This window comes from Notothenia rossii, assembly GCF_949606895.1.
Source record: "Notothenia rossii genome assembly, chromosome: 3".
In the NCBI taxonomy this organism is placed as follows: domain Eukaryota; kingdom Metazoa; phylum Chordata; class Actinopteri; order Perciformes; family Nototheniidae; genus Notothenia; species Notothenia rossii.
Window position 1 is genome coordinate 63197002 of NC_136901.1, and position 27139 is coordinate 63224140.

Sequence of the window (27139 nt, forward strand, 5' to 3'; positions counted from 1 at the left end):
AAACGTGTTCAGCTGACATTTCTCGAGGGGGTGTAACTGCAAAGACTTTCACCACTTCGGGATTACTCCACCACTTGAAATCAAAACACCCGGACAAATATGCGGAGTATGATCAAATCACAAGCACTGACAGCGAGAGACTGTTCAGCGCTGCCTCTCATGTGCTTGATGAGAAGAGGAACAGACTTATGGCTGATAAAGCAGAGAAGCTAATGTTCATTAAAAAGAACCTCCCACTTTTCCTTAATAAGTAGACAAGGCTGGCTTATCATAAGTTTATCTAGTTATACATGTCTACTCTATACCCACTTTCCTGAACAATTTTCATTGTGAGTTATAATTCACCATCTCAGGTTATCATTAGGGGGAGATGACAGCAGCACAGTGTTCAATATATTGTACTTTCGGTATCTAAATGATACAATGTTGTTTACATTGCTCATGAGGACAGACCACCTTATTTGCAGATTCTTGAAATTGTAATTTAATTTGTAATTGATTGTAGAGTTTGTATCCAGTTTTCACTTTATGTATCTTTATACAATGTTTACTACTTTGCTTATGAGGACAGACAGCCTTATTTACAGATTCTTGAAATTCAATTGTAATTTCATTTGTAAATAGTTACATACATGTGGATTTATCCAGTTTGCACATTTGTATGCATGCACTTATAGGTGCATTTGTTGTTGTTGAAGGCCTGGCTGTTACAGTCTTTATTTACACTATTTTGTTGTAGGCCTACTGGCCTAGATGTTTATGCAGTTCTAAAGCACCTTGGCTTTGTTCTGAATGCACTTTGTTGTAGTTATCCTACAGAGAAAAGAAAATGCACTTGACTTGGAATTAATGTACTGTATGCATTCAAAAGTGCTGAATAAATGTTTTATGAACCCATAATAGTGATTATTATTTAAGTTAAGTTTTGCCATAATCATTTATTTTTCCATAATCAGGCAGCTGAACAACATTGGTAAAAAATGGATACATTATATATATATATATTTCTATTAATCATTTTCGGCCTTTCGGCATTCGGTTTTCGGCCAACCGTTTCCTATTTTCGGTATCGGTTTCGGCCAAGAATTTCCCATTCGGTGCACCCCTAGTACAGAGCAAATTAAACGTTTAACCGGGGTGAAAAGGGTGTTACATTTACTTAATTATGAATGTTGTTACATCAAGGCTGAACATTTGGATGAGATCCAACGGTCAAAAAATTGTTTTCCCTGCCAGAGCTACCAGCGCAGCGCTCCCCAGATCTGGCGCCCTAGGCGACCGCCTTTGCCAGAAATTGGCCCTGCCTAGTACATACAGTGGCAATGTCTCAAGATTTAGCAAAAATACACCTTTATTGAACATACACTAACACAAATAATACAAATCCACATAACAAACAATCAAAAATTAAAAAGGGTCACCACTTATTATTATTTTAAGAAAAAAAAAAAAGTAAAGAAACATTTTTTTTTTTTGGGTACCTGGCTGGTGCCCCCTAGCAGTGGCGCTCATATTTCAGCAGCGGCGCTGCGCTGCCACTATTTGTATATAGGGGAAACACTGCATACTATTAACAAAGTGTGCCATACAGACATACTGACATTCTATAACAAATATGCCATACAGACTTACTATTAGCCAAATAAAGGTATTATTAACAAGTATTTATATTAGGCGAACACTTTTTGCAATTTCATTGGAAAGGGGGCTCCTTCAAATTGCTTGTTTTGTCTAGCTACCGTCCAAAACTGAAGATATTCATTCAATTGTAACTTAATGACAAGTGTTAAACTTATCTTAACTTGATAAACTCAGTGATTAGGTGATAAAGGAAAATATAAAATGAGTTTTCCTGTTGCATTTACTCAAGAGTGCAAGGCTGGATTACCAAGCAGGCAAATGATATGCGCCGTATAGCTACCGCCTTTTGAATGGCTTCATACTTAGGGTCTGTGATGTAGAGGGGCCGTGTGTTCAGATGAAGGCTATTTCTTCTTAAAGAAATATGTGGAAATACTGCAAACCTGAAGTAGGACACTGAATCACTTCAGATATCTTGATTGTTCAATATTTGTATGTGTCAATTGAATAATGCTCTGAATAGATTTTCATGCTAATGTCAATATTTGTTCAGTGGATTGGCATAACTGTATCTCGATATGGTAAAACCAATAAAGAGTTTCAACTTTTTTTTCTTTTATGATCAATTCAGACAAATAAATACCACTTTATACTTTATTGCCAACTTAATATTATGCTAATTTATACTTGTAGGCTACTGTAATTTTGTATTAACATTTTCCTTCTTTCTTCTCTTTAAAAATTGGACCAATGAGTCAGGCTGATTACAGTTCAGAATTCCCAAAGAAGGTGTAAGATGTATCTACGAGGGCTGCTCGATTATGGCAAAAATCATAATCTCGATTATTTGGGTTAATGATTGATATCACAATTATTAAAAATTATAATCCATTTACTTTGAAAACATACATTTATTGAAAAATAATGTGAACAGTATTTTTTTAACAGTTGATTACCCTGAACTTCAAGTATAATTCAACTGAAAAACCAATAGGCCTACACATTTTTTTTTTAAATAAAATAAATAATAGTTTTATTTCGATTATGTTGTTTTCATAATCGTTGCAAGCCAAAATCGTAATTGCGATTAAAATATGATTAATTGAGCAGCCCTATATCTATCATGACCATAGATCATGACGTGAAATGGAGAAGGAGCTAGATCAATATGTTCCATACTGTATTCATGTAATGCACTTCTTTCTGCAATGCATGCTTGAGGTTTTAGTGAAGCACTTGATCCGCTTTTTTCTAGCAGCCTGAGCGTGAGGTGTTTATAACAAGCGCCGCAAGCGATAAAGAGAGGCAGAGAGAGAAGGGGCGGGGGCGGGGGATGGGTAACAAGGAACCAATTAAATTAGGGTGGGTTCATGACTGCCAGCCAATCAGAGACCAGTCACCTTTCACCTCAAAACCTGCAATGTGCCACTAAAACCCTGTAGTGATATTTACAGTCTCTGTCCACCTGCCTAACGTTAATACACAATACTGTTTCTACACAATATTATTCAAACTATCCACCAGAATGTAAGTGAACAGTCATTACGTCAGTGTCGTTCATGTGCGATAATCTCTCTCCCGTCGGACTTTAAACTTCAATGAATCATTAAACTTCCCTGTACATTTAACACTCTTATGCTAAATTTTGGAACACACAACGTTCACTTCTCCCTACCAAAGTCTACTCCAGTAGTGACAGAACTGAAAGGTCATTGTGGCACCGTTACAATGGCAAGTAAAAGTCAACCAGGGAGACAACTTGTACAGAGTCCTTAAAAAGTATCTTGAGTAGCCTACATAGTGAAGTAAAGCCAGGCGTCGCGAGCAGCACTTAAAGTTAAACCCTCTTTTCATTGACAACAAACTGACATTACTCTGAGCAGAAGACCCAACCTGACTTTCAATACCATTCAATGCATGTTTCTTATGTTACACGTGTACATTTCTGTAAAACATGTGGTATACACAATTGTAAACACATTTTAATTAATAGTATTAATACACTAACATTAAGATGATTATTGAGGGAATTCCCACCTGTTAGCAGCTCATCTCCCCGGCTTCTTGTTCCATTCTGACCACGCGCACCTAGACTGTTTAAAAAATATACAATTTCCGGGCCGAATGTTTCAAAATAAAATAAGTCCATAACTTTCTCAACAGTAAACTATGAAAGGGCTACAGTAAACGAGTGTATTTTTAAATAATATTTCATTAGAAATATTCTGAAGTCTACTTAGATAGAACTATTGTCTTCCTAGATTGTCTTTTCATATTGTAGCGATTGCGGTTTGTTTTTAGAACTCTTAATTTGAAAAGGAAAAATTGCCTTATTTCCGGTCATAATACATGTAAAGTAGAGTCGAACATAGTATAATGTTTAAGAAGGTATCTTTAAAAATACGTATTATATCTTTAAAATATAGATTAACTTTAAAAAATCACTTATTGTATGACTGCATGACACGATGCAACTTTTGTTGTGTAATAACCATGGTAATAACCAGTAATTGAAGGTCATAGTGTTTCCTGTTGACTCTGGGGCAGGAAGTCACACTCTGATTTAGAGTGGCCGAGAAGTCATATTTAACCTGGAGGAAAGTTACCTTTACACTTTGAAAAGTACATAAATTGCTTATTACACATTTGAAGTGTAGAGCAGTGGAAGCTGTTACCATGGATACTGGTAGTGCATTCAACTGAATGGAACATAAACAAGGACATTTCATTATTTGTAATTTTAAGAAAATCAGTGAATAATCATTAACATGCAAATGAACCACTCAATTATGCAGTAACACCATATGTATATTTTAATAATAACAAGGTGTAAAAACAAAACAATAAATTAAGACTGATAATTACAGAACATTTAGTATAAAAAAGAACTATATGTGAACATTTACAGTGACATTGACATTTAGATTGTTTTTAATATGTACAGTTTCTTTTTTTTCATTAACTGTTCCAGATTTGAGCTATATGAGATGTGTCTATTCAATAAATGAAGACATACGAAATGATAAGGTCTTTCAAAATGAGACAAAGTAAGAACAGAATAGTGACAACATAAATTAAAGGAATGTTTACAGTGCACACATAAGTAGAATACAATTTAAATGCAGGTGTGAAACATGTCAACTCCTAAATAAAACCACATACAGAACCAACAAAGGAATTGTATAGTTGCTAATTTATAGTGTAATGTTGTTGACGTGCTGATAAAGATAGTTAATTCACATATGTTCAACCCCTTCAAAAAGTAAACTGTAACTACAGATCTATGTGTTAAAGTGTCACCACGAACACATAAGCTTTACCTCCTTAAAATGCAATGTACCACATTAAACTCTGTGGAAGATGCTTTGATAGAATCATTTGTACTTAGAGAACTATTATGACAAAAATAAGGCAGTAATAATACATATTGAGACCTTCTTCATTCCAAATGTGCGTGAGTTGTCTATGCATTAAGAGTATCATAACAACAAGACTGATGTTTTCAGAAGGCTCTCATTTACAGTGACTTCAATTTTGTTCTTCAAGCTACAGAAGCCCGAAAAAGGCAATTAAGAAAATTAATTATTTTTAGTTTTTTAAGTCGGATACAAAAATGAATGTACTTTGTTTATGACCTTAGAATAGGTGAAGATTTTTTTTTCAGGGAACACTTTATAGGATTCATGATTGTTGTTTATCTGTGAAACTGGTAGAAAAAAAGTTTTGACAATCATTTTTTTTTTAAGTTCAAACAATTGTTAAATAGCATTTTGTTAGTATTTAAAAACATCATGCAAAAATAAAATGGCAAAAGGTCTCACAAATGGATTTTTTAAAATAGTAACTTGATACGGCCATTCTGACAAAACCTTTTTTTCTAACAAATTCCCTAATTATTTTTTTAAGAAATTATTTTTTAACCATACCTTTTTTCATCAGGTTATCAAGTCATAAACACAATTAAGATCGGACAAAGAAAATGTTTAACTACATTTGTTTTCTTATTTGCCTCTCAGGGCTTCTGTATAAAGCACTTAATGACAAATTCACATATATAAGACTAGATTTATTCCCATCTTTCAAGTTTTTCTCACCTAAATATTATTTTATTCCTGGCTTCTCAGACGTTTCTAGGTGAAAAGTGTTCAGCTGGGGCAGAAGGAGCAGTGTACCCCCCCAGTCAGGTCTGTGACGGCCCCTTCCCTGACGAGCTTCTGGAGGAGCTGGGTCTCCCGGTCCACGTTGTGAGTTGTCTGCCGCAGCATGGCGCTCATCGGCAGCTGGTCGAAGTAGTGCAGCGGCGCCCCCTGCTGGGAGAGGTTGTAGCCGAAGCCTGCCAGGCTCACCTCGTCACACAGCAGGCTGGCCAAGTTCAGTGCAGATACCCCCATGGTGGGCACATTCTGCAGAAAACCACCATGTTATTTTTCACGCGTTTCTATGAGCATATATCTGCAGGGCTACACAATTAATCAACATTTTATAAACTTTAAAATCCCAATAGATTAGAGCAGGAATGAGTCCTAAACCAGGAAATGAGAAAGAATCTCAGTTTACTTTATGATCATTTTAGTATATTTCTTAATGATAATGTGGATAGTGTTTAAAGAATATACATTCCCTCATCATACTGATATCGCTTTTTCATTCCATTTTTTATTAACTTCTTATGTTTGTATAAATATTTGTTACTTTATTTGATCTTGTAATCGCAAATTATTAGTTTCTTTTTAATATTTTATTTCTATTTCTTTTAGCGTTTATTGGACATTTGATTTACTTCTTATGGTGACAAAAATATATTTATTTTTTCACATGTTATTTATTTTACTTCTTATGTTTATATAAATGATTCTATTTGATCACACATTGTTTCTTTAATTTCTTATGTTTATATAATTATCTTTTCATTTATTTCATTCTTCCTTCAAACCCAGTTTCCTCCCAGATAAATACAAGTATTCTGATTGTTTCTGATATGTGCAACTGCAATATTAGTCTAAATAATTGCAATTAGTTATGTTTTCCAAATGGTTCACCCCTATATATCTGTGTGTCTGGCGGTAGCTATTCTCACATACTACTGGATCAATAAACCAATATTTTGTGAGCTTATACCACCATTGACTGCTGAACTCTATCTTGTTTTAGCCAACCAGTAGGGGGCGCACGAGATCCACAACAATTTCAGTAACAGAAAAGGCATTTCTAGCAACAAGCTAAGCTAAAAGAAAAAGCCACCTTTTTTAGACCACAAGTGAAATGTGTCGAACAGTTTGGTCTCATTTTGAAATGGAGTATTTTTAGGGTACTAAACCACAATAGTGGCGATTACAGAGGGTGGACCTGGTTTAATCAGTGTTAGATTAGTGATGCAAGACCAAACACAAACTGTGGAAACAGGTTCAATGCAGAGGAAGTTAGAGGACATAATGTTTAATATGCAGGAACATAAAAGACTACACTCCTTGTTTAAAAGTGTGTCAACAAATTGATTTGACTGTTAAAGGGGCCCTATTATGCTTTTTGGTCTTCCCTTTTGTTGAGATCTCCATATCAGGTTGAATAATTAAAACAAAAGTTAGTTATAATCAAATATAATCAATTATATTCATGTATAACCCACAATGAAAATGCTTCATATTTTATTATTTTCTATATTTACAGTATAAACAATACACAAATGGTTTGTTAAGTTGAGTGTGTAAGGCCTATAATGATTTATAGGTTTCACTGATAAGGGAGAGACAGTTTCTTCCCTCTTCCCTCACAGCAGTACACAGGGAGGGGGGCTCCTGACTTAAGGACAAATACATTGGGGCCCCAAAAAGGTGGTTATGTCATAGCAGAGAATAATGTTTTGGAAGTCCTGCAGAGTAGGGGTCATGTCCTTTTTACACAAACATGGCTATGGAGGAGGTGTCTTTAGGTTTTTATATCCTGTTTTTGAGCATAAAGACACTGGCGGATAGGGAGCAACCTGGAGAGAGAGGGGGGGGGGGTTCCCCTGGTATACTCTCTCCCGGTAAAAGCTCTCTCCCTCAGAGCTGGGTTTTTGCTCTCGGTAAGGTTCTCTCTAACTTGGTAAATATTGCTTAAATCTCTGTGTATTGAATGCTGAGGGAATGGTTTAGATGAAAGTTTTGAACGGAATTGTTAAACCTACCATTCCTAAATGTGTTGGAATTAATAATATTAATAATAATACATTTGATTTATAAAGCACATTTCATTGCTCACAGCAATCCCAAGGTGCTACAGGAGGCATAATAAAAACAAACAAAATAAACAAAAGTTTAATCAAAAGCTTTTTTAAAAAGAAAGGTTTTTAAGCCTTTCTTGAAGGCGTCAGTGGTCTGTGGAGTCCTCAGGTGGTCTGGGAGGGAATTCCACAGACGAGGAGCAGCTGCACAGAAAGCCCGATCCCCCATTGTGTGGAGTTTGTTCCTCGGGGGCCGAAGCCGATGGTTAGTTGTGGAACGGAGGTTTCGTGTGGAGGTTTGAGATGTGAGAAGTTCCTTCAGGTATGGAGGAGCGTTCCCGTGGATGCATTGATGGGTCAGTAGTGCGATCTTGTATTCGATCCTGAATGAGACAGGAAGCCAGTGGAGGGAATGAAGGACGGGTGTGATGTGGTTGTATTTTCTCACCCTCATCAGGATCCTAGCGGCACTGTTCTGTAGTTCTGTACATATTGGAGCTTCTGAAGGCTCCCGCTAGGAGTCCCGATGAGGAGAGCGTTGCAGTAATTTAGCCTTGAGGAGACGAAGGCATGGACCAGTTGTTCAGCATCTGACAGGGAGAGTGTGGGACGGAGTTTTGCAATGTTCCTGAGGTGGTAGAAGGAGGTTTTGCATAGGTGTTTGATGTGGGAATCAAAGGTTACACCCAGGTTGGTAACTGCTGTGGAGAGGGGTATGTTTTGTCCAGAAAAGGTCATGTGGGTTATGGGGGATGACTGGACCTGGTTTGGTGTGCCAACTAAAATAGCTTCTGTGTTGTAGCTATTTAGTTGCAGGAAGTTTTCTCGCATCCAGGCCTTTATCTCCTCAATGCAGGTGTTAAGGGATGTTGATGGGAGCGGTGACGATGATGGTGACAGTGAGGAAGCAATAGGTTGTTTGTGACCCTGACCAGAGCTGTTTCAGTGCTGTGGGCGGAACGGAAACCGGACTTCTTAAACCTACCATTCTTAAATGTGTTGGGATTCTTAAACCTACCATTCTTAAATGTGTTGGGATTTTTAAACCCACTGTAATGATCAACTATATAAAATAGTTGTGTTAATTAAACGCACAAGGGGTTCTTGAATGAAATAATATTATAAAAAGGTAAACAGAAATAATAAACGGATAATCTGCTTTTTCCCCAAAATAGTCCCCACGGAAATGTATTAACTACAGGCTATATGCATACATTCAAAAAATAGACAAAGACAGGTTTCCTGCGTTATTCAAGTGTACTGTATTCACAGTTTGAGCCAAACAAAACCTAACAAAAAGTCCACTCACGATACACTGAAATTGTCTTTTGGTCTAATCCAGGCAAAATTGAAACACAAAAAAAAGCTCTTGCTCCTGCGCCCGTCGGCGTCAACAACAGAAATGTTTGTAGTGCCTATTTAGGCTATAATCCACAAAAAAGGAAACAGGATGATCCGCATGGCACAAAGGAGCGATCTCACCATACGTTGGAGAGAATCTCTCATTCTCTCTGTGCGTCCTCTCCAAGGAGACATGCTTCCAGGTCGGTCGATGCAATATTCCCATATGGTTATCTTCAGTTATTTCCCCCGTTGCATTTAAAGAGCATCTTGCAGGTTTTTATTTATTCTACATTTATGGTTAAACTTGCTTGAAAATTACAATTAAAAAAGTGAATGCAGGATTTGATATGTTTTATGAGATATAAGGGCAGGAATTCAGAGGGAAAGGAGCAATTTTGAGCTCTGCTCTTAAAAACTGCTTTTTTTTAAGGTCATACGTCAAACGCGTCATATTACATCACAAAGGGGACACATCTCCGCTCTCTAACCGCGGGTATAGTAGAGTTGCGTTGAGTAGAGCGGTTGTGTTTTAAGGAGCTGGTATTTTTCGGTAGTTTTACATTGTATTTCACCATTTGTAATCATGGTGCAGTATTGTGTTTGTGCAGGTTGCACAAATACCAGCCTGTCAGGACATCGAGTCCACAGTAAAAAGGACCGGAGCTAGCGTTCGTTCCTGGGTGCGTTGTGCATCCACCTCCCTGCAGCACATACTCTCCACAGCGTTATCAGGAAACCGTATTACTTCTCTCTCCCCCCCCCCCCCTTCGCTGCTCTCTCTCTCTCCCCCCTCCGGTACACGGCACCGTAAGACATAGTGTGGAGTTGTATTAGGTAACGCTGTGGTGGCTGTACTGCTCCAGCCGTCTCCTTTGTGTTTGTTTGTTTCCCCCTGTCTGTGTTGTTTGTGTGTGCGTGGTGGCTGTCACTCCTGGCTCCCGGCTCAACCTCCACTCACCTGCTGCAATCAGCTGTGCACCCTCCCCGACTACACACCTGCTTTCCATCAAGCCATTTACAACGACATATCAACGGAGGCTCCACAACCTTTCTCCGCCAGATCGTCAAGTATCAGCCGTATCTCGCGTCTCTCCTCCGGTACACAGCACCGTAATGTGGAGTTGCATTAGGTAACGCGAGATACGGCTGATACTTGCGCATTAGTTTCTGTTATGGATCAGTATCAACAGTCCTGCCAGTAACGTTACTATATTATCAATGCTGCTTTAGTTATAGCCTGATATATGATAGCTAACTTTACAATGTTGTGATGTGACGTTCGCTAACATTCTGTAGCTAACGCCGGTCACTCACCAAGATAGCTGCCCAGTTCTCCACTGGTTCTCCTCACACCACAGCTCAATTTCTCTCCGATGGCCGTTATTTCTTCTAATCCTTGGCTGCTCCTGGTCTCTTGGACGCCTAGCAGGCTCATAATTATAAGGTTGTGGTCCGTCATATGCATTCGAATATTCATGTTCAACTTCTTCTGTGTCTTCTGTGTCGAAACTAGCATTGGGATCCATGTTTATTAATACGTTACACCGGCCGCTCTCTCCCTTGTGTTCCCCGTGTTACGTCACACGCGGGAGGTCACGTGCCGAGGCTTTTTTATGCGGAAGTGAACATTTCTTACAAAAACGACGCCAGATGTCACTGTAGTGTATATTTATGTATATTTTTTTGAAAATCTAGTGTATTCATCATTTTCCTACACATTTATTCACAAGTGTCTTTAACCTGGAAGTTGCTCTTTAACATATATATACACATGCTGAGGAAAACTTGAATATCTCGCTGAATACCCGCACTCATTCTTCCTCCTCCCGTGAGAACCACCCCTGGCATCCCGGTGACGCGCCCACTAAAAAGCCTCTGGGCGCGCCGCAACAGGTGAATCTGCAAATGAGGCTTGCAAAACCACACCCCCAAACCTTACACAAAAGTGGACACTTAATGACTGTAGTTGTGAGAATGCATCATAGATTTTCATTTGAATCTGAAGTACCTACCTTAACCTTTTCCCCTGCCCCTACAGTTTATAAGAAACACTGATATCAAACTGCGACTGTCACAGATCCCCCCCCCCCCCCCCACCGGAGGTATGAGGGGCTGCACCCCGAAGTAGGGCTTTAGGTTGACCACATTGATAGTGTCCATTTTCTTGTTTTGGCCGTTCCACTTTATTTGGTAATTGATAGGGCCTAATTTTCTCAACACTGTAGCTGGACCCGACCATTTAGGCGCAAGCTTTGCTGAGAAGTTCTCTGATGCTTTAGAGAGTGGGTGAGTGCGGACCCAGACCAGGTCTCCCAGCAGGAGTTGTGCACCTCTCCTGTGGGTATTATAATACTTGGCTTGTCTGGCTTGGCATACTCCAACTCTCTTTTTTACTTGTTCCACCATTTTTTGTTGTCTTTCCAGTAGCGTATATGTAGGTTGATGAGGTGGAGGTGGAGGGCTGATCAACCTCTCCAGTGGGCCTTTCAGGGATCTTCCGAGTGCCAGGACTGCAGGTGTTTGCCCCGTTGTTTCATGATAGGCAGCATTGACGGTAAAACGAAATTCCCTGATTTGAACCCAGTTCTTATGTTGTGTCCCCACATAAGAAGCAATCATCGTTTTGATGGTCTGGTTGGACCGTTCCGTGAGATTGGCTTAAGGATGATAGCTGGTGGTGAACTTTTGTGTGACTCCCCAGGATTTACATAGGTTGGCCATTTCATGGCCAGTCAACTGCGCTCCCGGATCAGAAACCAACTCACGTGGGACACCAAAACGGGTGAAGATCTCATCTTTCAAGACGGCAACAATCTTGTGAGTTTTGCTGTCTTTTAGGGGAAACATCTCAACCCACTTTGTGAAATAATCCACAACCACGAGGAGAAAGGAATTGCCTTTTTTACTGCGGGGAAAAGGTCCCATAAGATCAATCCCCAGCTTTTCCCAGGGCTCCTCCACAGGGGTAGGCTGCATGAACCCCGCTGGTTTTTGATTATTGGCTTTGTAGGCCTGGCAGGTGTTGCAACACTTTATATGGGCCCACACATCCTTCCTAACAGACTACCACATGGCCACCTCAAGGATCTTAAGAAGAGTCTTAAGCCTGCCCAGATGTCCACTCAGGGGATGGTTGTGGAAGTACTCCAGAAAAGATGTTACTAGACTCTTGGGAACCACTAGCTGATATTTGTCTCCCCCTACTCTCACAGGCGACCGCCGATACAGAATACCCTGTAACACAGTGTACCCTATCCTATTTGGCTTAAAAATGGCAACAGACTCTTTTTGCCATGTCACTGATTTCAGGGTCCCTTTCCTGGGCCTCTCGTATGTCTGATAGGGTGGTTGGTAAGTCAGAAGTACAGTGAGAGGTGTTTGAGGCAACATACAGAGTTGCGGATGGATGTGCAACCGCTCTGGACAGGGCATCAGGCACAATGTTGTGCAGGCTTTTTCTGTATTGGAACCTAAATTGAAATTTGCTGGAGTCGTAATATCCACCTAGTCAGCCGGGAAGAGGTCTTCGGACAGTTGAAGGCCCAAGTCAGAGCGGCATGGTCTGTGTATACAGTGAATTATTTTCCCTCAAGAAAATGTTGCCACTTTTCAACAGCCCATACAACAACTAGACATTCCTTTTCTGATGTGGAGTAGTTACACTCGGCTCCTCTCAATCCCCGTGAAGCATAAGCTATCACCTGCTCCCCTTCCTCAGTAGCTTGGACGAAGACTGCACCCAAACCGGCGTCACTAGCGTCTGTGTGCACCTCAAAAGGAATTGAGTGGTTAGGTTGTGTTAGGATGGGAGCACTGACCATAGCCTGTTTCAAGTGTTCAAAGCTTTGCTGGCATTCTTCGCTCCATATCCACTCCACCGCTTTCCTTGTCAGGCGATGCAAGGGAGCTGCCATATCTGCAAAGTGGGAAATTAATTTGTGGTACCATCCCACAAGTCCCAGAAATCGTTGCAGTGACTTGATATTTGTAGGAGTAGGATATTCTTTCACTGCCAGTGTTTTATCTGGATCCACCTGAACCCCTTTCTCAGACACTATATGGCCAAGGAACTTTAACTCTTGCTGGAAGAAATGGCATTTTTTCAGATTGAGTGTTAAATTGGCCTCATGAAGTCTCTTCATCACAGCGTTTAAATCGTTGAGGTGCTGTTCTCGTGAGGGTGAAAAGATGATGACATCAATATACACAAAGCAGATTTTTCCCCTCAGCTCTCCCAGGACCTTTTCCATCAATCGCTGGAAAGATGCACCGGCGTTCTTCAGCCCAAATGGCATGCACTTGAACTGGTAGAGGCCTATCGGTGTGATTACTGTTGTCTTGGCCTTGCTTTTCTCTGACATTGGCACTTGCCAGTAGCCTGATTTTAGATCAAGGGTACTGAAGAATGAGGCTACATGCAATGACTCCAACAACTCATGAATAAGTGGCATAGGATAGGCATCTTGCAGAGTCTTAGCATTTAGAGGTCGAAAGTCAACACAGAATCTTGGGGACATGTCAGGTTTTGGCACCAAGACCACTGGGGACGCCCAGGCTGACTGTGATGGTTCAATAATGCCATCCCTAAGCATCTGCTCTACCTGGTCTATTATGATTTGACGCTTGTGGGGTGATACCCTGTATGCTTTGCAGCGCACTGGAACCTCGTCTGTAGTAAATATCTTGTGCTCCTCTACCTTAGTTTTTCCTAAACTGCCTGAACACACCTTTGGCCAAGCCTTCAAGATTTCTCTAACCTCTGGTGGATGAGCTGAAAAATCTGGGGCAGTCTCTTCTTGAATAGGAAATGACTTGGACAGCGGAAGGGCCATTATGAGACTAACACTGGGGTGAGCTGCCGGGATCTCAGCAGGTTGAGAAAGGAATGAATAGAACACGTAATCCCTTGGCCCCTTTACTCCATATGTTCGGTCTCACAGGTTGATAATGGTTGAGGTCTCGGTTAGGAAATCCAAGCCTAGAATGATGGGGAATGCCAGGTTGTTGTCATCGATGATGTATGTTTCTAGCGAACACATCATCTCATGCCAGCCGTAGAGTAGCTGTACCTTTCCTAAGGCTCCATGGCATGTCTTCCCATCAGCCAGAGCAAAGCTTTGGTTCTCACTGGGCTTCAGTGGCTCCCCTTTCCGGACTACATCCAGCTATTGGCTGTGCCGCATGAGGGAAATACAGCTTTACACTGCATTCCTCTCACCTCTACGGGAACATGTAGGAGACTTACTGGATTTCTCTTCCCTCTCTGCACTATGGCCACTACATCAGCAGGTTTCTTAGCGCTCCACTTTTCCTGGGGCCTTTTGTTCAATTTCTCTTTTGCTTTTTGTTGATCCACTTTTCCCCAATATTCTTTTGCAGCTGTGCAATCTTTTTCCACTAATGTGCCTATTTACACTGTGACGACCCCTCCACACTACGTGGGGTGCTGTCTGTTTGTGTGTGCTTTGTGGGTGTTCACAGGTTCCGGTGGTGATGAGCTGCACCTGTCGGGGAGGATACCTGCCTGATGAGCTACACCTGGGGAAAAGTATATAGAAGGAGCCCAGCCGGATACGTCTCTCTCACTCCTCTGGGCACTCTCTCCATGCCAGGCTCGGGGACCTGTGGCTGGTTCCTTGCACTACATTGTTTACTAAAAATAAACAATTGTTATATTCTTACCCCTCGTCTCGTCTCCCTGCTTTTTGAAACAGTTGGTCCACAGTTCTGACAGTGCCCCGAAGGCAACCAGCTATTCTACAGTTATTGAGTATTTTCCTCACCAACTCCGCCTCGGTGATATCGGGTTTCCATCGTAGACAAAGGGCTCGGTAATCAGAGGCAAAATCCCTCAAACACTATTCAGGTAACTGCACCATATCCCTCAACTTCTACTCCACTTCCATGAGGTAATCAGGAGTAGGAAAGCTGCATGAAAAGCTTCTTTGAATTCTGGCCAGTTGTGTACTGTGCTTTTTGCTACACACCACCAACTATGCGCTGGCTCCTTAAGAACCCCAGATAAAGCCCTTATTAGCTCTGCATCTGTTAATGGCCTAACTTCAAAGAATGTTTCACAGCGATCCACAAAGTTCAAAACCTCTCCAACCTCCCTGGAACCACCAAAAGAGGGGAACTCCATATGAATGACAGGCTTTGAATACACCACCGGCATACTGGTTGTATGGCGGCATACCGCTCCTAAAGGTGTGATGGGGTTTATATTGTCAATGACTCCTGGTGGTTGTCCCAGCGGAAGTAGATCAGTGAATGATGTCCTGCCGTGTGGCGCAGCATCAATAGTATCAAGTTCTCTTCTGGCAATCTCTGCTCGGCCGACAGAAACCCCAGCAGAGGGAACTGAATGAGTAGGAGTGGATCACTAATATGAGGACCCGACACCTGAGTGTCAGTACCAAGAGAAGGAGCATGGGTGTGAGAGGCACTGATGAGAGGTGTTGGAGCTGGAGTGGTGCGACCATAAGACGTCTGAAAACTAGCACCAGCACTGACAAAGGGCCTATGGACAGCAGGGAGGCTGGCGCGCTTCAGCCTTTGGATTTCTGCCTTCCATTTTTCATCACGCCTTTGTAAACAGTCCACCAGTTTCTCTTCAAAGTTTTTCAAAGTTGACATAACATGATGCTCCAGTGCTTCAACATTCTTATTCACGAAGCCTCTGATGCTATCTTCTCGGTTTAGCGCACTATCAACTGAATCTCTAAAATCAGCCTCAAGGGAGTTAACTCTCTCTGTAACTATTCCCAAGTCTGTGGAGAAAGATGCAAGAGCAGGATATGCATGGTAAGCTGTACTATCCCAATCTCCTACACTTTCCTCCTGCTCCGCATCAGATATATAAAGAGAACCGATCAAAGAGGTAATATCAGTAATATATTTTCTTCTTGTTATCCATGCATCACCTCTGTTTTGACCAACTAGTCTCCTGTACTATACTACCTTCTTCAGGCTCATCCTCTTCTAAGTGTGCTTCCATATTTTGATGTACATTTTCTTCAGAAGCCATTGCTTGACTTTGGTTATTTTACACAAGTACAGAACAAGTTTTTCTTTTCTCATCCAATCAATACAATTCAATACATAGGCTTGTAGTGTCTCAGTAAACACAAATATCCCAATTGGCAGTTTCAAAATCTCCACAAATGTTCCCTTTAAATAATATCAGATTTTTAAAATCACATTTCACTCCCTATACTGGCCACCATCTGTAACGATCAACTCTATAAAATAGTTGTGTTAATTAAACGCACAAGGGGTTCTTGAATGAAATAATATTATAAAAAGGTAAACAGAAATAATAAACGGATAATCTGCTTATTCCCCAAAATAGTCCCCACGGAAATGTATTAACTACAGGCTATATGCATACATTCGAAAAAATAAACAAAGACAGGTTTCCTGCGTTATTCAAGTGTACTGTATTCACAGTTTGAGCCAAACAAAACAAACAAAACCTAACAAAAAGTCCACCAAACCTTACACAAAAGTGGACACTTAATGACTGTAGTTGCGAGGATGCATCATAGATTTTCATTTGAATCTAAAGTACCTGCCTTAACCTTTTCCCCTGCCCCTACAGTTTATAAGAAACACTGATATCAAACTGCGACTGTCACACCACCATTCTTAAATGTGTTGGGAAACCTACCATTCTTAAATGTGTTGGGATTTTTAAACCTACGATTCTTAAATGTGTTGGGATTCTTACCATTCTTAAATGTGTCGGGATTTTAGGACTAATTAGAGAACCTTCGCCACACCGATGAAATTCTTTTTGGATTTTGTCGGAAGACTTTAATGGGTAAACTATGAATTAAGGTTTTAGAATAGAAAATAACCCCAGCATGATATGTTTAGTATGATTATAATGTTGTAAAGAGAGAAGGTAAAAACCCTGTATAAGTTTGGACCTATTTTTCTTCAAATAAACTGATCCCACCTTTTGGATTGGGACAACTTAAAAGACATCTGCACTCTCCTCTCCTATGGGCTCAGAACAGTCTCATAATACACACATGCACACAGAAGGATTCACACTTGCATTTCATGATCCGCAAAAGGATTCACAGTTGCATTTCCGGATCCACACTTGTGTCTTTCAATGCACACACAAATGTTTTCCGTTTCATATACATGTAAATAAAACACAGAAAAAAGTTTTACATGTGTATTTTTGATCCTCACATATTTGTTTTCCGTTTAAATCCTCGGCACCTGCAAACACAAACCGCTTTCTGTGCACGGATCGCTGTGCATTTTTGTGTGGGTTTTTTGAGACTCCCATGACGCTCACCCAATTCATACTTGTAATTTCTCTCATCTATAGCCAATCAGATGTCTCCTCCAGTCTAAGCCAATCACATGAGGGCGCCCCCACGAGGGTATAATTTATTGCGTTCATGACACTTCATATACGCATTTTGCGCAGTCCGGTCAGCTCGCTAAACAGAGGGCGGAGCGTCAGGTGATCATGCAGAGCTGCGTGTCTCTGTCTCTGACTCAGCAGCTGTTCTGATCTCTCTCTCGCGTCCGGTTACACTTCACTCACGTTTATGTCCATATCGATCAGATCCAGCTCTCCTGATCGGCCTTTAGCACCGATCAAACTATTTAGAGTGAATATCGGCCGATAATGGCCGGCCGGGCTCCCCCCCGTTGACAGTTCACTGTCTAGCACTGGTTTCGTAGTGCACTGATCGATTAGGCTAAGCTAACCTGTAGCTGCTCCCTCCACACTCATAACAACTTAATACAGACATAAATAAAGCAGCTGTGTTCGCCATACAGGAAACACACATTCAAAACGGTTTTGCCTGCCGTTTTTTGCCTGCCGTTTTTGTGTACACACAAGCATTCATCAATGGTTCGGAAAGTGGCGCTGTACCTTAATAATATAAAGGCTTGTATTTGCGTGCATTTCCTGTTTGGAAAGTGGCAATGTACTGAGAGTGGAGGTGTCCTGAGATTAGCTCCATGGACCTGTCAGCTCCGGACTGCGCAAAATGCGTACATGAAGCGCTACGTCATGAACGCAAGAAATCTACCCTCGTGGGGGCGCGCTCATGTGATTGGCTTAGAATTGAGGAGACATCTGATTGGCTATAGATAGAAAAAATTACGAGTACGAATCGGCTGACCGTCAGGGGAGTCTCAAAAAACCCACACACGAATGCACAGCGATCCATGCAAAGAAAGCGGTTTGTGTTTGCAGGTTCAGAGGTTTTAAACGGAAAACAAATATGTGTGGATCAAAAATACACATTTAAAACTTTTTCTGTATATGAAACGGAACACATTTGTGTGTGCATTGAAAAACACAAGTGTGGATCCGGAAATACAAGTGTGAATCCTTTTGCGGATCATGAAATACAAGTGTAAATCCTTCTGTGTGCATGTGTGTATTATGAGACTGTTCTGAGCCCATACTCTCCTGCTTCAAAGGTAAGATTGCACACTGCCACACTCACACTTAGGTAGGGCCACACCTCATTTACTGATATAAAAATCCTTCGGGATTGCTTAAACAGATTAAGAGAGTTGTCTGAATTGAAACAGCAGTTAATTGAACTTGGTTCTTCAGGAGTTAATAGAGGTGAGATCTTGCTGACGTTGGTGGATCTGAACCAAGCAGCAAACTTACATAGACTCAATAACTTCGGTTAGGTTAATTAGTAGGTCTGAGTAATTTGCCGGAATAAATGATCAGCTCCTTCCGACTCTTACACTTTCTTGTAGTGTGTTATACAAGTTTTAGTGCATGTAAATGGTCTGCAAAGGCCAGGGGCGGACTGGGGGGAAAAAGTGGCCCGGGGATTAATTGACAGACAGGCCCACTTAATGCGCGGCATATATCGGCGTTACTTAACAAAAAAGCCTATGCATTTTATGTTATTTTGGACAATTATTCATATAGTAATCATATTACCTGAGCCCTTGAGTTGCCTAGAGAAAAATAGTTACAGCATATATTTATTGATTTTAATGTTAACAGATCATTGATGCAAAAACATTTGGACCCAATTTGCCTGACTTGACACATGGAATAAAACATGGGCGTAGGAAGCATCCTCAATGTGGGTGAGACAATTTAACAGGGGTTGTGGGCAGGTGGTGGACCTCACCTCCTCCAAGGGGGTCTGGGGGCAAGCTCCCCCGGGAAGATATTTTTTTAAATGTTGAAGTTAAATGCATCAATCTGGTGCACTTTGAGAGCAAAATTAGGGACTAAATCTGTGGCAGTCAGTAGGGCTTGGACTGTGAGCCGTAGGGTCGCCGGTTCAAGTCCCCAACCAGACCTACATTTGGAGTGTGGACTTCTACTTGGAGAGGTTCCAGTTCACCTCCTGCCCTGCCGTGGTGCCCTTGAGCAAGGCACCGGAAATCCCCAGTAGTATTACCAATCCTGCTTCAATCACATTAGTATGCATGAAAAGTGACAGGTGGGCCCGCCCCCAATTAAGCTAATGAGCTAAGTCCCGCCTCCCTTTGTTCGAGGTGTGAGATCCTTTGATGTGAGGGGTGAGGTGTCAACACACGTAGGTGTGAAATGCCCCCCTGTGTAGCGCCTTTGTTGTCTAATCCTTCGATGTGAGGGTTGAGGTGTTATAACAGGTAGGTGTGATTTCACACCGGTGTGTTATAAGCCTCTGATGTTAATCTATGTGCTGATTAAGGCAGTCTCTTTGAAGTTGTGCGTGAGACTGTCTGGCCCCTGTCCCCTCACAGCCCTTTGTTGTTTAATCTAATTAGCCTTTGATGTCTATCCTCTGATGTGAGGGTTTTAGGTGTCTTAGTGAGTGGAAATGACTGTCTTTTATTTAGTCTGCATGAATTTCTTTGTTTAGACCTAACTCCACCCCCACTATCTTCTGGCCTCATATCGTGTGACAGGAAGGGGTGGAGAAAGGGGGAGAGGCCGGGGCTGTTAGGGGACGGGGGCTCTTTTCAAGTCTCTCCTTGAGGCGTCTGCAATTTTTGAGATTGTGCAGAAAAGCCGAAGCGCCTTGGATCCTCCAATCATCCGTGAAAATGTCTTTATAAATAAGAGTCTGGTCGATCTCAGTAATGAAGTCGGTGAGCCAGAGTCTTTTCATTAACGCGTTGTAATTGTTTCTGAAGAAAAAATCAGGCATGTCATTCAGACAATCGTGTTGCCTCTGGCCGGGGTGACTGACTCGTCATCCGTTGCAGATTTCTTCTCTGTACCGATGTATCACCCTCTCCACAATATCAACCAAATCCCTGGCTTTTTATTTAGCATGGATTTCTCTTCTTCATCTATCTCCACCCCCACTATCTTCGGGGCTCATATCGTGTGACAGGAAGGGGTGGGGAAAGGGGGAGAGGCCGGGGGCTAGACAATCTCACGCACAACTTCAAAGAAACTGCCTCAATCAACACCCATATTAACATCAGAGGCTTGTAACATGCCGGTGTGAAATCACACCTGCATGTTATAACACCTCAACCCTCACATCAAAGGACAAACATCAAAGGACAGACATCAAAGGCTAATTAGATTAGACAACAATGGGTTGTGAGGGGACAGGGGCCAGATAGTCTCACGCACAACTTCAAAGAGCCTGCCTTAATCAACACATAGATTAACATCAAAGGCTTATAACACACCGGTGTGAAATCACACCTACCTGTTATAACACCTCAACCCTCACATCAAAGGATTAGACAACAAAGGCACTACACAGGGGGGCATTTCACACCTACGTGTGATGACACCTCAGACATCCATCAAAGGATCTCACACCTACGTGTGATATTACACCTAGGTGTGACATCCACCTCGAACAAAGGGAGGCGGGACTTAGCTCATTAGTATAATTGGAGGCGGGCCCACCTGTCACTTTGTATGCATACTAATGTGACGAAAGCGGGATTGGTAATACTACTATCCCCCCTCACTCCCATTCAGAGATGGGGTCGTTACTAAAAAAAATGTAATATATTACATATTACATAATACTTTAACAAAAAGTAATATATTACACTACTTTGTTACTATCAAGTTAAATCCATTTCTCACTTACAGTATTCTGACAATGTAACGAGTAAAGTAACTCGTTACTTTACTCGTTACTTTACTCGTCGAGCACGTACGAACTGCGCATGCGTGAGTGGCAATAACTCTCCTTACCAGCAGGCGGCGGTAGTGTGTATTTGTCATTCAAAACAGGCAACAACCGGAAGACAGAGAAGAAGAACAGACACGTGATATAAACAAACAACAAATAGCGTGTGCGTTAGCTTAACCTTAGCATGTGTTCTTTGCAGGTGTTTGTTGAGGTTTGACGTGGTGTTTACAGCAGTGGATAACAGATTCTGGCCTGGACACAGTTTGCACCTCACCGTCACATTCCTGTCTATTCTTCGCACAAACTCAAAATAATGGGCATACCTCCACCCCTCGAAAGTTATCGCTGACTCAGCCATGTTTATGCAGCACTGCACGTGGAGATGTGGACGTGCAAGTCGCGCAGATTACGTACACAGGGTATATGCAGGAATCCTGAAGTCAAATGTAATACCTTTTAAGACCTTTTTTTAAGACCCTTTCCATACATTTTAAGACCTCATCGCAACTTTGAGTTCTAACCGGTTACATTGGCAACACACTTTACGTCACATTTACTATATTGATTGTAAGATAGCAAAACTAAACAGAGTGCAGACAGACTACTGAAGCCTCCTTTCCACATGAACTTCAACCTCCCTGTGAATATAGTCTACATTAGTCTACAATATAGACATTAGAAACCAGTATTTGAACAATAAACAAAACAATTGACAAAACTTTGAACTATGAAATATGTTAAACTTTGGTGAGCTTCAGCGGGGTAATGCCATATAGGAGCTCCCTCACAAATACCCAGGGGTTAAATTGGGCTATAAAAAAGGATATACAGGACTGTCTCAGAAAATTAGAATATTGTGATAAAGTTCTTTATTTTCTGTAATGCAATTAAAAAAACAAAAATATCATACATTCTGGATTCATTACAAATCAACTGAAATATTGCAAGCCTTTTATTATTTTAATATTGCTGATTATGGCATACAGCTTAAGAAAACTCAAAAATCCTATCTCAAAAAATTAGAATAGTTCCTCAGACCAAGTAAAAAAAAAAGATTTATAACAGCAAAACACAATCAAACATTTGAAAATGTCCATTAATGCACTCAGTACTTGGTTGGGAATCCTTTTGCACGGATTACTGCATCAATGCGGCGTGGCATGGAGGCAATCAGCCTGTGGCATTGCTGAGGTGTTATGGATGCCCAGGATGCTTCAATAGCGGCCTTTAGCTCATTAGCATTGTTGGGTCTGGTGTCTTTCAGCTTCTTCTTCACAATACCCCACATATTCTCTATGGGGTTCAGGTCAGGGGAATTTGCAGGCCAATCGAGGACAGTAATGCCATGGTCAGTACACCAGTTACTGGTGGTTTTGGCACTGTGGGCAGGTGCCAGATCATGCTGGAAAATGAATTCCTCATCTCCATAGAGCTTTTCAGCAGACGGAAGCATGTAGTGCTCTAAAATCTCTTGGTACACAGCTGCATTTACTCTGGGCTTGATGAAACACAGTGGACCAACACTAGCAGCTGACATGGCTCCCCAAACCATCGCTGACTGTGGGAACTTCACACTGGATTTCAAGCAACTTGGATTTTGCTCCTCTCCAGCCTTTCTCCAGACTCTGGCGCCTTGACTTCCAAATGAAATACAAAACTTGCTTTCGTCTGAAAAGAGGACTTTGGACCACTGTGCAACTGTCCAGTGCTTTTTTTCCTTAGCCCAAGTCAGACGCCTCTTCCATTGTCTTGAGTTCAGAAGTGGCTTGACCATGGGAATACGGCTATTGTAGCCCATTTCCCGGACACGTCTGTGAACAGTGACTTTTGATACCTGGACTCCAGCTTCAGTCCACTGTCTTTGAAGCTCCCCCAAATTCTGGAAGCGACTCTTCTTCACAATGCTGTTAAGGCTGCGGTCATCTCTCTTGGTTGTGCAGCGTTTCCTGCCACATTTCCCCCTTCCAACAGACTTTTTGTGGATGTGCTTTGAAACTGCACTCTGTGAACAGCTTGCTCTTTGAGAAATTTCTTTTTGTGTCTTACCCTCCTGATGGAGGGTGTCAATGACGGTCCTCTGGACAGCAGTCAGATCAGCAGTCTTCCCCATACTTGTGATTTAGTTTACTGAACCAAGCTGAGTGTTTTTCAAGGCTCAGGAAATCCTTGCAGGTGTTTCGAGTTAATTAGACGATTCAAGTGATTCGTTGAACACCCTACTAGTATACTTTTTCATGATATTCTAATATTTAGAGATAGGATATTTGAGTTTTCTTAAGCTGTATGCCATAATCAGCAATATTAAAATAATAAAAGGCTTGCAATATTTCAGTTGATTTGTAATGAATCCAGAATGTATGACATTTTTGTTTTTTTAAATTGCATTACAGAAAATAAAGAACTTTATCACAATATTCTAATTTTCTGAGACAGTCCTGTATATGTTAAGACTTTTCTCGTTCTTAATATAGACTATACTAGGGTCGATATGTGTTGACTTTACTTTAAAATAGCAGATCTCTGTGACCGGATATAGTTTGGCTTAGACCCCGGCCCCACAAGGACACATACGGTAAAACGCATACGCAAGCGCAAAAAAGGCTTCCATTCACACGCATTCGATTAATTAACGTGTCCGTTCACACTAGACCGCTGGAAATGCTGGAAACGCTGTAGTACATATGTCAGGCCTGTAAGTGGCGCTGCTGCCGCCCAAAATACACCAAAAGCAGCGAAGAAGACCCCGGAGCATGGTTGCCATGGTTGCCCTTCTGTTTATTCTCCGCGGTGGACGGCGTGTTCTCCTGCTGTATATCTCTCAGGTAGTCCACCAGCAGATGAAAAACACCCACCTCTCCGCCTCTTCCAAGGAACGAGGGGACCGTGCGGCAGAGTTTCCGTAAAAAAAATGTTCGGCCGGTCAACATGTCCGTTAAAGTTTAAATCTTCCATACATAAAAAAGTGCCGGTCAGAGGTCTTCTTTGTTATTTATTGAGCTTTAAAACAAATTGATAACGACTCTGTTCTCTGTATAATAATATAAGAATATTTAATAAACGGTAACTGCCTCTCTTTTCCTTACGGCGCGCTATGCATGGGGCCGCCTTGTGGTGTTTCCCGACATGTCGTTTCAGTAAATTAAAGGGTGTTTCATGTTGTCGTTGCTGTGAACCTTCTTAATACCTTGGAAAATGCCGTTTAATACTTTTTAATAGCCTTAATTTTCGCTAAATTGATTTATCAACTTTTAATACTTTTTAAGACCCCGCGGACACCCTGATACATATATAAACCTGCGGCGGAAACCCCTCTTGTCTGTCAGTTTGATTATGACTGATTTTAGTAAGTAACGAAGTAACGCGTGTCGGGGCAATGTTAGTAACTGTAGTGTGATTACTGAATTATAAAAAGTAGCGCGTTACACTACTCCGTTACCGACAAAAGTAATATTATTACAGTAACCCAACTCTGCTCCCATTGCTCCCCGGGCGCTGTACAATAGCTGCCCACTGCTCCTAGTACTAGACTCCTGGTACTAGGATGGGTTAAAAGCAGAGAACACATTTCACTGTGTGTGCTGTGTGCTCTGCATGTGTGACCATTAAAGAGGGTTTCATCCCTCCCAATTCTTCTTCAACACCCATATAAAACAGAACTGTAAACACTTACAAATGTGGGCCGGTAGGATTTAGGTAAGCAAAAAAAAAAAAAGGGAGATTCCGGAATACTTACAAATGTGGGCCGGTAGGATTTAGGCAAAATAAAAAATATTTTTTTTCTTTTCTTCTTTTTTTTTGGCCCTCCGGACCACACACAGCACCGGCCCACCGGGGAAACTCCCGGTATTCCCAATGGCCAGTCCGAGAGAGTTTCTCTCACTAAATAAGTGAGTTCATCCATTTGAGTAATTTCCAAAATGATTCTGTATATTATATATTGTGTATTCTTCAGACACTCTTTATGTATATACTGTATCTTTCTACTGATCAACATATATTTTAAATTGTAATGTTTGTTTGTATGCTATTTTTAGCTCAATGCCTCGTTAACATGCTGATGTAACAATGCTGATGGGATAAATAAAGCATATTTTAAATATTATAATAAATTGTATATCTTTTTTTTGTACCTGATCACACTCTGTTTCTCCCTTTCAATAACCCTGAACAATTTGTACATATCCTATTTATACTCTACTCGATTGCATTTACATTTAATAAACTACAACTACTTTGCAGCCTTGTATAACATATTCATTTTATCATTTTATTTTTGCATGAGCAGCTTGGTCCATTAGATTAATTTATAAATTATTATGTATATTTCATTTTGTGAATTCTAGAGACACGAAATACATCTTTCTACTGTTGATATATTTATTTGAAATTGTTCTGTTTATTTTAGTTTTATTATATTTTTAACTCAATGCCTTGTCCACACGCTGCTATAACAACAACAAAACCATTTGGGATGAATAAAGTATATCTAATCTAATCTGAAGTAACAAAAGCCGTTTGTAGCTGCAAATGATACAGTCAGGTGGGTGTTGTAAGTGATAAATGTGTTTAGTGGTAATATGTAGCTACAACCAAGCTATAAAAACAACGTTTCATTCAGCTTGCTTTGTGTTGACTCTATAGTCACAGTCAAATCCGTAGTCTGGGATGAGTCTATTACCTGGTCCTTTCCCCAGAGGCGGGGTTTGGGTGGAGGGTACTTCAGGAGTTCAAGAGCCGTCTCCCTGATGACGAGAGGGTTCAGGAGTCTGAATCTGTGCCGCTCCAGAGGGATATGATCCGGAACCTTCTGCCAGAAGAAGAGCCAGTCCCAAAGAGACTGAAACACAAAGCACACACAGAAATACATATTTACCTGCAACAGAATAGGAATCTTTACACACCATATTTATATAAACATAAGAAGTTAAAGGGGCCCTATTCTGCTCATTTTCAGGTTCATATGTGTATGTTGTTCCTCTCCTGTGACATGTTTCCATGCTTTAATGTTCAAAAAGCTCTTTATTTTTCTCATACTGCAAGTGCTGCAGCACCTCTCTTCACCCTCTGTCTGAAACCAGAGCCCAGTCTGCTCTGATTGGTTAGCTGGCCGGCTCGGCTGTGATTGGTCAACCACTAAGAGATGTCCCGCCCCTTAGCCTATCACGTACAATGTGTTGGAGCGCTAGCCAATAGAAGCGCGAGTGTTACACAATGATGATATTTTACAGGAGTAAACAAAGGAGTCCAAAAAGAACAAAAATACAATTAAAAATAAATAAAATGAAGATTTGACTTTGGATTATGATTATGTTTCTGGAAAGTCAACCTTAGTTATTTGTTAAATAAATCCTTGTTTTCATTTAAAGGGGACCTGTTAAATGTGTCCCCGGTGTGTAAGGGAACTCACAAAGTGTCAGAAAACAAAACCCTCTCTTTTCCTACGTACCCACATCTAAAAAAAAAAGAAGAAAAGGGGGGTGCTGACAAGCAGATCCAGAATTTTCGCTCCTATAACGTCATTGGCGACATCCGGCCGACATGAATGTCACGTGACTAACAACTCCTTTTATTGGGTCCTTTTATTGGGTTAAGTACATTGTCAGAATACTGTAAGTGAGAAATGGATTTAACTTCGGTTAGACAGCTATCATACTGAAGAAATATAGACTGTGAATGTATGCAATATGTATGGCATTCATAATGTATATCTAATTACATTAACTGTGAATGTCCTTAATTTGATTTCAAATAAAATAAAATAACATAAAATATGTTTGTATAGATATTTGAGACGTTTATGACTCTCGCATGCACAATGCAAATCGGGCAGCCGTCTAGACTTCAAATGTCCTATTTGAGTTGCCGTATGGAGTTGTCCAATATGGCTGACCATATCGCACAT

At 41.0% G+C, this 27139-nt stretch overlaps 2 protein-coding genes across 2 annotated transcripts in view; both read right to left on the minus strand.

The window, feature by feature from the left end:
- Positions 1 to 3686, minus strand: part of LOC307032588 (long-chain-fatty-acid--CoA ligase 1-like) — a 40041-nt gene extending 36355 nt beyond the window's left edge. Inside the window, exon 1 of the mRNA XM_079670678.1 lies at positions 3619 to 3686. The gene's annotated coding sequence lies outside the window, so the exon portion shown is untranslated. The remainder of the gene's footprint in view (positions 1 to 3618) is intronic.
- Positions 3687 to 4368: 682 nt separating this feature from the next.
- Positions 4369 to 27139, minus strand: LOC307033000 (lactosylceramide alpha-2,3-sialyltransferase-like; the record flags this gene model as incomplete). The annotated part of the gene is made up of 3 exons (XM_079671269.1): positions 4369 to 5984; positions 25916 to 26074; positions 27128 to 27139. 3 exons carry the CDS (start codon positions 27137 to 27139, stop codon positions 5727 to 5729), a joined length of 429 nt encoding a protein of 142 aa, XP_079527395.1. The 3' UTR covers positions 4369 to 5726.